Source organism: Anser cygnoides, chromosome 2, assembly GCF_040182565.1.
Source record: "Anser cygnoides isolate HZ-2024a breed goose chromosome 2, Taihu_goose_T2T_genome, whole genome shotgun sequence".
Classification (NCBI taxonomy): Eukaryota; Metazoa; Chordata; class Aves; order Anseriformes; family Anatidae; genus Anser; species Anser cygnoides.
Window position 1 is genome coordinate 78,298,560 of NC_089874.1, and position 14,549 is coordinate 78,313,108.

Here is a 14,549-nt window from a genome sequence, read left to right on the forward strand (position 1 = left end):
GAAATTCTGATAAAGCCAATATAAATATCCCAATAAAAATCAGAAGTGATTAGAATTAGAGTTTTTTATGTTTAAATTGCCTTAAAAATACAAATGCAGATTTTCAGACCTTAGGTTCAAAACCAACAATAGTTACTCCCTCTACCTCCCAAGATGCCCAAGCCCTAGTATTATTTAGAGTGCCCTCTCATTACTTACTATAGGTTAATTAATACAAGTTCATTGTTCCCATTTGCAGATCTAGCAAGAATAACGCCTGGGAGTAAAAAAGTACAGCCATTTCTTTGAATTCTGCTGGCTGGTAGCTAAAATTTATATGATTTTGTTACCATAACGGAATAGGATAAATAACAATAGGGATGACTCAAAATTTTTTATTTACTTATTTTTTTCATTTTAAGCTGAAGCAAAGAAAACAGTAAATATTCAGGAGTAGCTGACATTAAGTTCACATGTGATTTATAATGTCTTTGCTGAAATGTGATGTGGATCTTTTTGACATGCTGAAATGTTTAAAGTGGCGGGTTTGGGACATTTTTTTTTCACAGCCTGTTCCATTTTTATACTAGCTTTCCAAGTGCATTCCATTCTTATCACTGCTCTCCTGTTGTCTCATGTTTCACAGGTAATATTTTTAAATATTTAAAAACTATTCTCCCCCTTCCATTCTTTCTCCAAAACAATTGTACCTCTTTAGAGAAGCCTAGCTATTCCAGCTAAATCCTAGCAGGAAATAAATTGAGCACTGTGATATGATATAGGTATAAAATGATAATAGGTTTCTTCAGTATATAAATGCTTCTGATAAGTATTTTTACAACAGTGGACAACACTGTGAAGGAGTGCAAGCTCATGAACATGCACTGCAAGAAAAAAAAATAAATATAGCTACTGGGTGTGCTCAATACAACCAGCCTACTGCAGGAGACACTTGGGCTCTGACTACAGAAATAGTACCGGGCAGGCTAAGATTGGTTAATTGCCTGGACACGATGTTCCATTTAGTTCTCTGCAGTGTAGTTCCTGCCAGTTGTGCTGATCAGCAACTTCTGCTTCTCTGAGTGATTTAAAATTAACCCTAAAAATCAGTGTCTTTGAAAACACATGACCTTCACTAGCTGATTTCAAAGATCAGATTTTTGTCCCTTAGAAAATTTTCTGGCAGAGGGATTAGAGTTAATCTCAACCATGTAGTGGGATCTTTGCTTTCCTCTGTACTTTCAACATGAAAATATCTACAAAAAGATGATGTAAACAGTCTAAGAAATGTTACATCTTAGGGGTCAAGCGGAACCTAACTAACTTGTAAGATTCCAAGAGCTGTAGGTGTAGATACCAAAGGAAGAGATAACAAAATTATTTCTAAGGAAATGAAGAAACCTAAAGAGACAAAAGCATAGATTACCATTTTGAACTCTGCTACCGTAACATCAAAATCTGTCATTTTCCTCAAAGGAAAGAAAGGAAATAAAATCACTCCAGTGTTATTACTTAATTGGGTGACATTTCAGAAGTAGTTTGGATATTAAAGGTCATTGAAGGAAGAAGATGGGGGAAAAAAGCAACATGGAGATAGCTGCTGTTAGCTACCCCCAATTTAATTTCCAAGAATATCTTACAGAATTGGGTGGGAGGAAGGAAATTATTATTTTTTATTATTATTATATATATATATTGTTTTTTTTTTGCATGGAGCTACAGCTGTAACTTTGTAGGCTAAGGAAAACTGAATGAAAAAAAAAATTGGCTTACTGATCTCAGCTGCTATAACACTAAGATTGTGCCATTGTGATATCTCACGGTCAAGTGGCTTAGAAGTATAGATGGACCCATTTCCAGAATGAATATTGAATATCCTGTCAAGGTCTGTGTGACGATCCAGAGAAAACCTGCACAGAAAGAAAGAAATTATTGTTAAAAGGATAGAAAATGGAAGAAAGCATGTTTCACAGCAAGTCAATACACTTTTCAGGTTATATACATTACATTAAAAAGGTTGCTTTTTATAAAACAAATATTTAGTTTCTGTAAATTTGGTGCTTTTTTTTTTCCCCCGCTGATCATTGAAAGTTATTTTAATGGTTGTTTCTAAAATTGAAATTGCATATGCACATTTATAAAAATTCTTAAGGTTAATTCTGTAGAATGAGGAATAAAAATTGAAAGAATTTCATAAATATGATATAATAGCGTAGTATTTGATCATCTGAAATTTTATAGACCTGTATGAGAATCATAAAAAATAAGTCAGAATTTCAATATAATTCAAGGATTGCTTTAATCCATACAGGAGAATTCTCTTTGATGTACTGTTCCTTCAGACTGAGACAGACAGCTAATTTCTGAGCTTTTCAAAAGTAGTGTTATAAGCTCTCCTTATACTTTACTTATACACTTATATACTTTAGGATATGCTAATTTACTGGAGATTAAATTTAAAAAAAATATATAAAAAATAAGTTCATATGCAGAAATTTCACTTTTATGAACATGCTGATGTCAAAGGACTTTCTATGGTGCTATAGATGCTACAATTCCATGGGCAAAAGTTCTACTAACATAAAATGGCAGAAATGTTAAACTACAATCTGCAAATTATTCTTTCCATCATTTTTTCTAATAATCAGCACGGCCTTCAAAGCTAGGATCGAACCTTTGATGTGGAGTTAAGTGTAATATTTTGTGAGGTACAGAACATTTGTCTACTTTTGGCAGAATTGGGTCAATTTATCAAAAAAATCTACTGTACTTGTACAATTTGATAGAAACAATTGTTTATGTTCATGTTTTTATGAACTTTTATGACTGACCTAAACATTTCATAAAGTGTATCTATTTTTACTTACAGTATTTAACTGGATTGAGCCAAATGAAAAAAATGTTGTAATATAAAAATAACATCTGTAACATTTTGGTGGGTTTTGTTTGTTCAATTCACAATAAAATAAATATATAAAAACAATGAAGCAACAAACAAGCTAACACCAAAATGAATACAAAAAACAATCCCAAAAAAGTTAGAACAGCCAAAAAACAAAACATCTGAAACTGCAGGAAAGACTTGCTTAAATGTTTTTTCTTGCCTATTTATACATAACAACTAAGTTATAAGTTACCTGAACGAATCTATTTCTCAGAGAATTTATATTTAGGACTATTTGGCCCATATGATAAATAAGTGATTTTACTTCATCCATGGAAGAACTTTAGTGAGGAAAATAGCTTATTTAGATAGCAATCTAACTAACAGTTTTTCAACAGGCAATAATCACTTCTCTGTCTAACAAAATCTATGCCACGTTGTCTCATTAAAGTTCTATACCATTTCATATTTGGTCAGCAAGTGCTAAAGAAATTATTAGTTTCAAAAAAACCCCACCATATTTATTGAACAGAAATTAAGAAATATTGCAACAAGAAGCTGCAGGCACAGTAGGAATTCTAACTTACCTAGAATTTTAATACAAAGAAGTTAATATTTGAAAAGCAACAGCTAAAAGGAAAAAAAAAAAGTTAAAAATCAAAGCCAATTCTACAACCTGAAGCTGTGATTTTGTTGTTGCTGTTGTTTTTTTAACAGCAGTATTAAAGAATGATACAAATTGCTCAAATTTCAAAATAACATAACTTCAAAATAATTTAGTTTAAATGCTACCTGTTCACTTCTGGGGTGAACGCATTTTTCTTTGTATTTAATATTGATGTTGTAAGAAGTAAAAGCTTATGAAAATGTATTCTAGCCAATTATCATTTCAGTGAGTATGTAATGTTGCTTTGCAAGTTGAAGGATAGAGCCAATACTGAAGAGAAGAATTTGATCTATAGGGTACAAATTGTTTTAAAGTACATGTCTTCAGCTAGGTAGCATTAAATGAAAGATAAAAAAAATGTGTGAAGCAAATTATCATGCATAACTCGATTTTTTTTTATTTTTTAATGAACTAAGTCTAAATAATCCCTCTTTTGCTGTTGTTGTTGTTATTGTTGTTGTTGTTGTTTTCTAGAAATTTCTTTGCCCTTTTTATTTGCTATACCTGCCTCTTCACAATTATGACAGAAACGTCAGCTGGACACAGAAAAAGTATATAAAATAGTCTTTAAATTGCTAGTCTGTGTAAATGATACTGATGAGAGAAATACCTGCCACAGTCCTTCAATTAATCATGTGTGTCAGAAACAAAATGAGGAAAAACACCAAGTTTGTTCTTTTTCTAGTCATGACTATGAAAACATAACTGGTAAAATTGCCAGTTGTCTCATGCAAGTAGAGTGGATAAAGATGCAATGCTAAGTTATTTATATAGTCTTAAATTTTAGAGGCTTGGTGTTTTCATCTGCTATCTTTTCTATACACACAAATAACCATAGGAGAAAATTAGATTCAGTTTCCATTCCTAATCCAGTTTTACCACCTGGGCCTCATTAAGAAGCATGTGGCAATTGACTTCAAAGTCATTAAATAAAGTTCTTTTGCTAAAATGTATTTTTTGTACTTTGTTGGGTATTTCAGACAGACATAACCAACTTGGCCATCTTTGTCTTACCTGTTTCTTAAATTTTATGCATTGTAGCATAACAAAAGCAAAAGAAAACAGTGTCATTTAATACATTCAGCTAGATATCATCTAGCTAAATGCATCAAGCAATATATACATAAAAGATTTTTTTTTTTAATATTACTCTTTAATGTCTAATTCCTTAGGGTATTTGAGCATACACCAAGATAATTTTATCCCATGTAGCTATCACACTGGCAGCAGGAAGCTCCAACCAGAGCAGAATGAGATTGGCACTGCATACTTTCCAGGAGTGATGGAAGAATTTAAAGCTCTGTCTCCTTCCTGGCCCCAAGACTGGTTTGGCACTTTTTCATATTCTGAAGTAACAGGTAGTCCTGAAGAGCTTACTTGAAATCAGTGTGTAATTTTATAAGTTTTCTGAGATTTGACATACTAAAAAGCATTTCTTATGTCTTGTGTAAAGTGAATGGCTGTTCCCTGAGGTGTTCTGAGGCTTACAGATAGCACTATTCTCAACACTGTCTATCACTTGTACACTAGTAAATAGGAGAAAAAACATAATCACCTTCTTACTATTTCTCTTAATTTCTGTATCAAATGATGCATATGAAGAGAATGGTGTATTACCTTATGGGGCTTGAAGCTGAATCAGGATCCCGTGCCATTACCGTTCCTATTATTGTCCCCAACTCAATATCTTCATGCACTTCAAAAAGGTAAGAAGATCTGCTGAAGACAGGAGGTTCATCTACATCTTCTACAGAGATTTTCACGATAGTTGTATCTTTAAAAGGCCCAAGATAATAGAAGCGTGGATCCACATGGGTATTCTCAGCTTCTACTTTCAATGTATAAAGCCTTCTCGTCTCATAGTCCAGTGGCTAAAAATGAAGATGATGATAAACTATTAAATTACATTATGTATGAACAGATGTTGACCTATATACATAATGGAAAATGAGAAGGACTCAAGTCTTGTCAGATCTTGTTCTGGGTTCTGGGAACCCTATTGTGGTTCAAATTTTCCACATAAAGACCAATTTCTCTAATAGGAAATTTCCAGTGTCTTTAGGGGGAGATTTTGTTCCTACATATTACCTGAATTAACATAGCACCATTCACAAAAAGATATTCAGTGCAAATTTACTGATTATTTGGTTAGCTTTGTAGCTCTTTCACAAGCATAAGGATATGAAATAATCGTGCAAGTATTTAAAATATTTGAAATACAGACTGGACATATTGAAATTGCAGAACAAGGTGCATAATACTAATACTTTTTCAGGAAATACTATAAATGCCTGGGTACTCAAAACTGCTTGAGTATCCTTATTGTCAAACAAATGTAGCTGGCCTTCAATATCAGCAATGTGTTTGTGTTTATTTGTTTGCTCATTATTTTTAAGGGAGGGGGAACTGTGAAAATTCTCTACATGTAGTATGAGCTTAATCTTGTTCCTTTTCATTTAATTTCATCGATCAAACACCAGAGATTTTCTTTTTTCAAAATAGATTTGACATTTTTGTCAGCATTTCCTTTTTAAAATAGAAAGAGGAAAGGTTCAGGGTTATAATTAGAAACCTCAGTGGGTACAAAAGAACCTCTATTTCTTCAAATGTTTCTAACTGTCATAGATGTGAAGTGTTAGCTAATTAATGATACCGAGGAAATGAGCAGGCTGAGAATTTACCTTTCTAACACAAAGAAGACATCTTTAATTCCGCCCAAATCTCAGGGAGATATCGAACTAGTCATTTTCATTCATCAAAACGAATGGTAGAAGACTTATGCCTTTTTTTATTTTTCTCTGCTGCTTTTAAATACAAATTCTTGTTCATGCAAGATGCCAGAATGCCTGCCTAGAAGTTTAAATTGTCTGTTTAAGAGCAGAAGGATGCAGTCCAGACAATGAATTCTACTCTCACACTTGTTTTAAAAAGCAGTCAGAGCAGAAGGGAGAATATCTATGAATATACCCAGGAATTGAAACACAGTAGTGCTATCTGAACTATCTGAAACTCTCTGAACAGTGTTGCTATATGAGACTATTGGTGTGTCTATGAAGTGCAGCATGCTGCTATTAAGGGATGCTATCTTCAAGCCTACAGGCAAAGAAGCCATGTTAGTCCTACTTTTTTCTAATTAGCAGGCTTAATTTGTTAGATGGTGCATCACACAGATATATCTACCGTGCTACTAGTACATTCAAATACAGTTTGGACATCTCTTCAGGCTACACCACAAAACATTGATATGAAATGTGTGGATTATAAGGGTATCCCAACACATTGCCAGTACTGAACAAAAGTGTTGCCCACAAATATGAGATTGTGGCAAAGCAACAATGAATTTAAGCATTATTTTATCTTTGGAAACATATGTAGAAAAGCTTGTAAGTTCTTTTGCAGATGGTGTTAAATTGAGACTTAGTAACTGAAGGGCTCAGTAAAAGAACACCAGTTACTTGTAGTTATTCACCATTGAAAACAGAAATCACAATCAAAGTGGCTAAATAATAAATAAATGATGAATAATTTCATAAAAGAACAAACTGAGCATGGTATCTTCTCCCTTGCTAGTCAATACTAGCTAGTCTGTGAGATCTGAATGATAAGCTACTTATTTATCAATGAGAAAGCATCCTGAAAATTTTAGAGTGTGTCAGGTTGCTAATAACAAAATGAGAGGATCTTGTTCATTATTACTTATTGGTGACACTTTTGGAGCTGCTGTCTTATAACATGAATTTTTTATGTTTGATCTAGTTATTAGACTGTTTTTTTTCAAGACTATATTGATTTAATATAATAGAAGTCTGCATGGAAAACCTCAAGCAAGCAAGAAGAGAATAGCTTGAGAGAAGCCTTTGCAAACTTCTATGAAAAGGAAGAATATCTGGCCCCTAACTTGGTGTTTCCATACCTTCCCAGATAAACTACAATGCTGACTATGAACAATGAAGAATATAGAGGTCAAAAAGGAACTCAATGTCATCTTTGCAGAATTTATCTTTACCTTGGTTGCCATTATGAAGAGATGCAGAGAAGGAGGTAGTGGTATAGTAGTGTTTAATTTGTTATGCTATGCTTAGGGTGATTTATTAAAAAAGCTAATATAAGCAATAGTTTGTGTTAGAAATGCTCCCTAGACTCTTTAGAAATGCTCACAATCCCAAAGAAAAGGACTGGGGGACTTCTGGAAGGGAAAATGTTGAGGAGTAGGAGAATGGCATTTCAGACTTTGAGATCTTAAACCTTTGAAAGTGCTTTGAGATGAAAAACAGGGCAGAACTAAAGCTACCTCTGAAACAAGAACACCATCATTATGCACTGCTTATGTCTGTACCAGCTGACCTGCTGGAAATATGAACAAAACAATATAGCTTGTGACAGCTTACATGAGTGTATTTGTGTTTTGTCGATCATTGGTCTCCTAATTTGACTCTGTGTGGATGAAAATCTAAATAAGGAATGCCCAAGTCTCTCTGTAATGAGTGAACTGTGCATTGTTTGCTGAAGAAAACAGGTTGCATGAATACTAATTAAATCTTTATTTGAAGTCACAGAGATACTAACATTGGGGATGGTCCATTTTTTGCACACTTTGTTAATGCGTTAAACCTACTCTGTGTCTTGGAGATATTGCTGCCACCTGTTATTTCTAGTTCAGCTTGAAAGGAAATAGTATTGTTCAGTCACCAATGGGGGATGCTTGCAAGTGCTAAGCAGTTAGAACTGCCATCACATTATCCAAGCATGTTTTTACAATGAACATTTGTACCGTAACATTGACAGCAAAATCACTTAGTGAAATTTTTTGAATAGACACCTTTCGCACAGTTATGATGCCTTCCTGAGTGTCCTTCTGTGTCACAATTTCAAACATATCTGTCCCATCACCATCTATAATTCTGTACTCTACTTCTGCATTTTTTCCAGTGTCTGCATCAGTGGCTTTGACGCTGCCAATGGCTGTCCCAACTGGGGAGGACTCAGGAATGCGGAGGTGGATGGTACCTGTCAAAGAAACAAAGAGCCACTCAGGAGCCCCACAAGCCACTACACAAGCATTAAGTAATGTCTGTGTCACACAATAGCTGATTACATATTTTTGTGTATCTTTTATTCTAGAGATTTTCCCTTTTAATACAGATGGGGTGGGCAAAGTATGAGGCAGAGAACTATGCATGAAAAAAAGTTTAGGTAGAAAAGTGAAAACAAAATTGTAGAAAAACAAAATTGTAGAAAAATGGGATTTAAAAGTGCTTCTATATTCCTATCCCAAAGAAGGATCAACTGTATCTATTTGTACTTTTCGCTACATTCTCCATCCAACTATAAGAAGCAGATTGAAATTTCAGTCTTCAAAATTAAATAGTCAGATACAATATTAAATAAATAAAGGGAAAGGTTCTTGAAAATCCACAAGCAGAAACTGTGCCTACACGTGTTAAAGCAGTAATTCATGCTTGATTAAGACTCATGAACACTGCAGTTTTGGTTTTGTCCTTCTTCTGGCTCAGTTGCATCTGTTTATTGTGGTTTCATAGCACAGATAAAAAACACAGGAGTAAAACTGTCCTCATTCAGAAATGCTGCAATGAATTAAAATAAATATCTTACTCTACATTTTAGTATTCTATGTCTTAGCCATCCTGTTAAACTGTAAATAAGGATTGAGATCTCTAATCCCATCCATCAGAACGTAGGGTAGCAAAAGGTGTGTGACACATAATGCACTAAGAAAAATTCTCAAAAAAAGATTTTAAAATGAATACAGATACAGCTGCCATTCCAATGACAAATACTAAGTCATCTAAGCTCTACTGAAAAACATTTTATTTTCTGCCCTTATTTAAGTGTTTCTAGATTAGTTGTTTTACTTAAACACTTCATGAGCTAAGTAAAGTGAGTTAGAAAGACAACTCAGTTAACAGTAATACAAAAGTGGAAGTGATAAAGGCCAGTACCATCAACAGGAAAAAGGAATAGGCTACCCAAAAGGCAGAACATACATACCTAGTTACAGATAAGAAGTACAGAAAAGTTCATAAAGGAAGTTAATAGTTTTGTGTGATCAGAAAGAATCATGGGGAGAGAGTAGTAGCAACATGACCTTATCATATATTCAGGAAAACACTGGTGGGGATTATCAGTGTCTTTTAACAGAGTATGTTGTCAGGCAACTAGAGAATGACAGAGGGATTGTTTTTGGTTTTAAGGAGACACAGTGAAAAAAAAACCAATGCCCCATTATTCACTAGGAAGTTTAAGAGTTTCTCTCATTCTGTGGAACTATTTTTCTGTGCCATTATTTTGTAGTTTGCAAACCTAAAAAAAAAAAAAAAAAAAAAAGGCAAAAACTTTAAAAAAAAACACATATAGCTTATTTATTAAATCTCGAAGGGAAAAGAGTAAAGTTGAATTTCGTACAATAGTATTTCATCAGTTTTTCATATAAAACTGATATACAGCAGCAGAATTAATACTTTATGACCATATACACTCCATATTCTATTTATAATGAATTTATTTTCATGCAGTTACATTTTGGTGTTTCAATCAAGTGATTTATCTTGCATTTGCTCTGACATTTTTCATTACCTTTCTATAAAACCTAAATCTGTGTACTTTGCTACATTAGTATATAATCTCTCTGTAATCTGTTAATGTTAAAAAAAGAAGAAAAAGTAGCCTCTGCTCCCATTTAGTATTTTTCAGTACTATGTGAGACTATGCTGAAATACTACTTTTTTTTTTTCAATTAATATTTATACATTATAATTAGTTTTATGGTGTGTCAACTATTCTCTGATTTTATTTTATTTTATTTTATTTTATTTATTTTATTTTTTTTTTTGGGGTGCTTTAAACCACAACCCCAAGCTGTGCCTTGTGGACACTGCTTTGATTCCCACTGCAATACCCAACTCATTTATTTATCTAGAAAGTGCTAAGAATTCATAACCTCAAGTACTAATAAGGCAGTGGAAATAAAGAATAAAAATAACCAGAAATCTATCATCTGAAAGACTATTTTAATTTTATGGTTAATTTATCCATTAACAGAAATCTCTACCATGGTATGTGATACTCCCTTTTATTATTTTTGTCACTGAAGACTATAAATCATTTGACTACGTACAGGATGCAGTGCAAGTTAAGGCACCAGATCAGAATGTAAACTACAAAAACTGGAATTATTCTTGCAAAACTCCTCTGTAAATCCTTTTTCTGTCATTGCTTTTTCCCCAAGGAGAGTCATTTACTGTTTGCATTTACTTCAGTGAGTGATGAAGAAAAGTGGACGTTAGGTGGAAGATTTAGTCTACAAACCTGTGTCACTCAGTCATAAAGAATGAAAGAGCAACTTTATTCATATTTACCCTTCTTCCCATTTGCTCTGGAATTGTATAAAGGTAAATATTTTTATAGAGCAATATAGGCTCTATACAGGAGCCTCTCTTACAGGAGACATGGGCTGCCATGAGTTTCAGCTATAGTCAGGCTCCGAAGTCCATAAACCACTTTGAAAAATAAGAGTCAGACTCCAAAAATGAGCTGACTTATCCTAAAATAATTAACTCAAGGAATTACATAGCTCTATTTGTAAAATACACAATGAAAATACTGATCTACAAAATCAAGAAAATAAAAATATAATTCTAAAATACAGTACTTACCAAACAATTTTATTCTCAAAATCTCTTCCATCTGAACCCATGATATTGTTTATATTTTATTTTAAATATTTTATTTTATTTTATTTTATTTTTTTATTTTATTTTATTTTACTTTTATTTTCTCTTCTTTTCTTTTCTATTTAGGATATGTCAGTGCAATGTCCTTAATTCTGAAAATTCCTGAAAGTATGACAACTGAAACAGATGCAAAGTCTAAGGTCTTTGATGGTCTTTGTGTACAGAACCTTCATAAAATGTTAAATTTCATTATGTTTCCTCAGAGGAACAGTTACTGATATATATATGGTTTTCAGGTGATCTTTAAGAGAAGAAAAATATCCTGAAGAGACCCTGCTCTCTCTAAATCACAGAGGAATCGATGGTATGGTGTTCGTTTTTGTTTTGTTTTTTGTTTGTTTAGGAACACAAAACAAAAAGTGGAATTCTTCACAATACTACTATGAATTTCTTTGTAAGAGAAATTTAATCTGTCCTTTGATTAATATATAGCTGTAGTATGCTACTCAGTCCTGTGAAAATCTAAGGAAACTTTTAATATTTTTCATGGTAACTCATAAATCTGATATGAATATGGTCATCTCATGAGCCCAACACAAATCCGTTATCAATAGGACAGAATAACTTAATAAGTACCAATTCCAGTAGTTTCCTAAAACTCTATGAAAATCAGGAATCATTATAATGCCTCTTAGCATTTTTAGATTAAAGATTTTTTAAAAGTCAACAGCTTTTTTTTTTTTTAATTTCAAACAACCTGTAAAATTACATTGAGCTTTATAAATGTTTTAGATTTCATTTCTAGTGAAACATACATTTGTATGTAGCATGACTATCAGTGGAGAGTAGAGAGAAAAACAAATAAAACAAAACAACATAAAAATGCCAACTATGAGAGTAAGACAGAATTTCTTTAAAGCAAAGGTCCTATCTGATTTACACTGACAACAGAAAAATGCACAGATATTTCTGGAACAGCAGATCGCCATCTCAATCCAATGAATATGATGTTGGACTGCCATGTAAATCGTATAAAAACAGTCTAGAAAGTTGAAAAAGTTGAATAAGCCATTCTAGTTATTAATTTTACACGGTGTTTAAGAAACAAGAAAAAAAAAAGAAATGAAAAGAAGAGCATAACAATGCATAGTTTATATGCTGTCCTAAGTATAACTGTTAAAATTAGCTTTTCCATAAAGCTTTGAACATGCAACATCTTTGAAAAGTCTTCCTAAATTGCTCTAGAGAGCAGTAAAACAGCATTCCTCACCTACACAGCACTGGAATTACCATAATCCTACATATATAAATGTAAACTAAAAATGTAATAAATCAAAACAATGTGAAATTACAAAGGGACTTAAAATGACAAATTAACAATAAATTCTGTCCAGAATAGGGCCTGTGGGGAAATGCTCAAACTGTAAATACTCAATTGCTCATGATTTTTCTGTTTTGAGTATATGAAATCACATGCTGATAAACATCTTAGCTAAATGCATATATATTAACAACAAAATTACATTGAACAAAATTATGTACTCCATTTGTGATATAAAGAACATGCTTAAATCAGAATCATTTGAAACTGGTTCTGTTATTATGAGCCTGAAGGCTGATCATCAGTAACTACTGGATTTAGTGGAGTTGTACTCCAGTTTAGTGGATTCAGAAGAAAACCTGTAGTTTTGTTTACCTTTGGTAAACATAAGCAATCAAAAAAAAAAAGTTAAATGCCATTTATTTCACTTTGGGAAATCTTCTATCTATCAGATTTTGTAGCAGTAACTGGAAAAATACAAATCTGCTTGTTTTCCTTCAAGTAATTTGTTTTCCAAGTTCTTCATGATTAAATGTTTAAGCAGATAAAACAGTTCAAACATTTCTGCATACCTACAATTACTACATGTTTTATTTTCCAATGGGGGAGTGTCTAGGAATTTAGCAATAGGTAAGGGGAAAGAAATACATTGCTCTAATGCTCTTATTATTTCACCTCCAACTGCCTCCCATAGTACTGGAAGGTATCCCAGGTCTTCTGTAGTTACAGTTGATCATGTAACTGTTTTCCTAACAAACAAATACTGTAACATTTAATATTCTGCTTTAATAATAGTGAATAAATCAGTACATAAGCCTTTTTTTGTTGCTGTTCATGTGTGCCCTGTAATCTAGATTTACTCTAAATTAAACCAGATGGTGACTGCTAAACTCTTTAGTTTGAAGCTCTTAGAGTGCAGGACAACTATTAAATGCAGCTTACTCTGGGGGAATCGAGGTGGATTGTCGTTGACATCAGTCAAAGTGATGTTCACAGTGGTGGTCCCTGATAATCCACCCATCTGGCCTCCCATGTCCTTTGCCTGGATAACAACTTGGTACTGCTCCCTGTTCTCTCTGTTCATGTTTGGCAAAGCAGTCCTGATGATGCCTTAAATAAAGAACAAACAAAAATTGTTAATCGTGCCGTTATTTTTGATGTGCAGCTATCTGCTACATCTTTTATTTATTTATTTATTTATTTATTTTTGGTATTAGTCTGTGAAATGTATTCCTAAAGTATTCATTTCATGCTTTAAAGTACAAAAATTTGTTCATGAGCTTTATAAATAGTCTTCAGAACAGGCTATCTGTTTGTTATAAAAAAATCTTCATCACAGCTCCCTTTCCAGTTTACATTTCATGCTAAAAATGATTCAAGATATTTATGCAAGGCAAGGTTTGTGGGTGGAAAGAACACCTTTTATTAGTCTAAGTAGAACCACTAAGAATAAAAGAACAACATTTTCTAGGACACAAACCTTTCATCTTGCCTTTATCAAAAATATTCTTACTTAGAACTTTACACCGTCTTAGCTATTTCAATTGTACCACTGCAACAATACTTTTACTTCATAGTGTTAGCTGTAATGACTCGTAGTTTTTATTTTTATTTAGTATAAGAACTATAAATTATGAGGGAAAAAGCAAGAAATATTATTTCATTTCAGTTAGCTTTTAATTTTTTTTTAGGTGATCTGAGATTTTTAAAATGAAAGAACAAGTTTACGGTAAATGGAAATAATGACAATTTCCTGACCTGTTTCTGGTTCCACGGAGAAATATGGCTGCCCCTGAAGTATGCTGTAAATGACTCTGGCACTGTTTCCATAGGAAGGGTCATCGGCATCAGTAGCTGTGACTTGCACCACAGAAGTACCTGAAGCATCCAAAGTCAATTTAGTTTCAGATAGTACTAAATGGAGGTCCAACAACATTAATTTCTGATTGAGCAGAACCCAAAGAAAGTTTCAGCTAACGTTGATTGGATTTTTCAAGCATGTTTATT

At 33.0% G+C, this 14,549-nt stretch overlaps 1 protein-coding gene and 1 long non-coding RNA gene across 5 annotated transcripts in view; one reads left to right on the forward strand and one right to left on the reverse strand.

Annotated features, from left to right (window-relative positions):
• CDH10 (cadherin 10) overlaps nt 1-14,549 on the reverse strand; it is a 98,870-nt gene that overhangs the window by 14,538 nt on the left and 69,783 nt on the right. For all 3 annotated transcript variants that reach the window (XM_048048410.2, XM_013179341.3, XM_048048409.2), the window contains exons 4-8: nt 14,301-14,420; nt 13,485-13,652; nt 8,350-8,537; nt 5,148-5,401; nt 1,753-1,889 (exon numbers count right to left, since the gene is read on the reverse strand). In XM_048048410.2, the coding sequence (XP_047904367.2) occupies nt 1,753-1,889; nt 5,148-5,401; nt 8,350-8,537; nt 13,485-13,652; nt 14,301-14,420 (867 nt within the window). The remainder of the gene's footprint in view (nt 1-1,752; nt 1,890-5,147; nt 5,402-8,349; nt 8,538-13,484; nt 13,653-14,300; nt 14,421-14,549) is intronic.
• On the forward strand, nt 547-14,374 carry LOC106034902 (uncharacterized). 2 transcript variants are annotated; one of them, XR_007158375.2, is made up of 6 exons: nt 547-4,888; nt 5,133-5,236; nt 7,452-7,571; nt 8,460-8,599; nt 11,518-11,585; nt 14,234-14,374. It is a non-coding gene; the product is annotated as an uncharacterized lncRNA (long non-coding RNA). The 2 variants fall into 2 exon arrangements; XR_001206399.3 differs by having other exon boundaries at nt 547-5,236.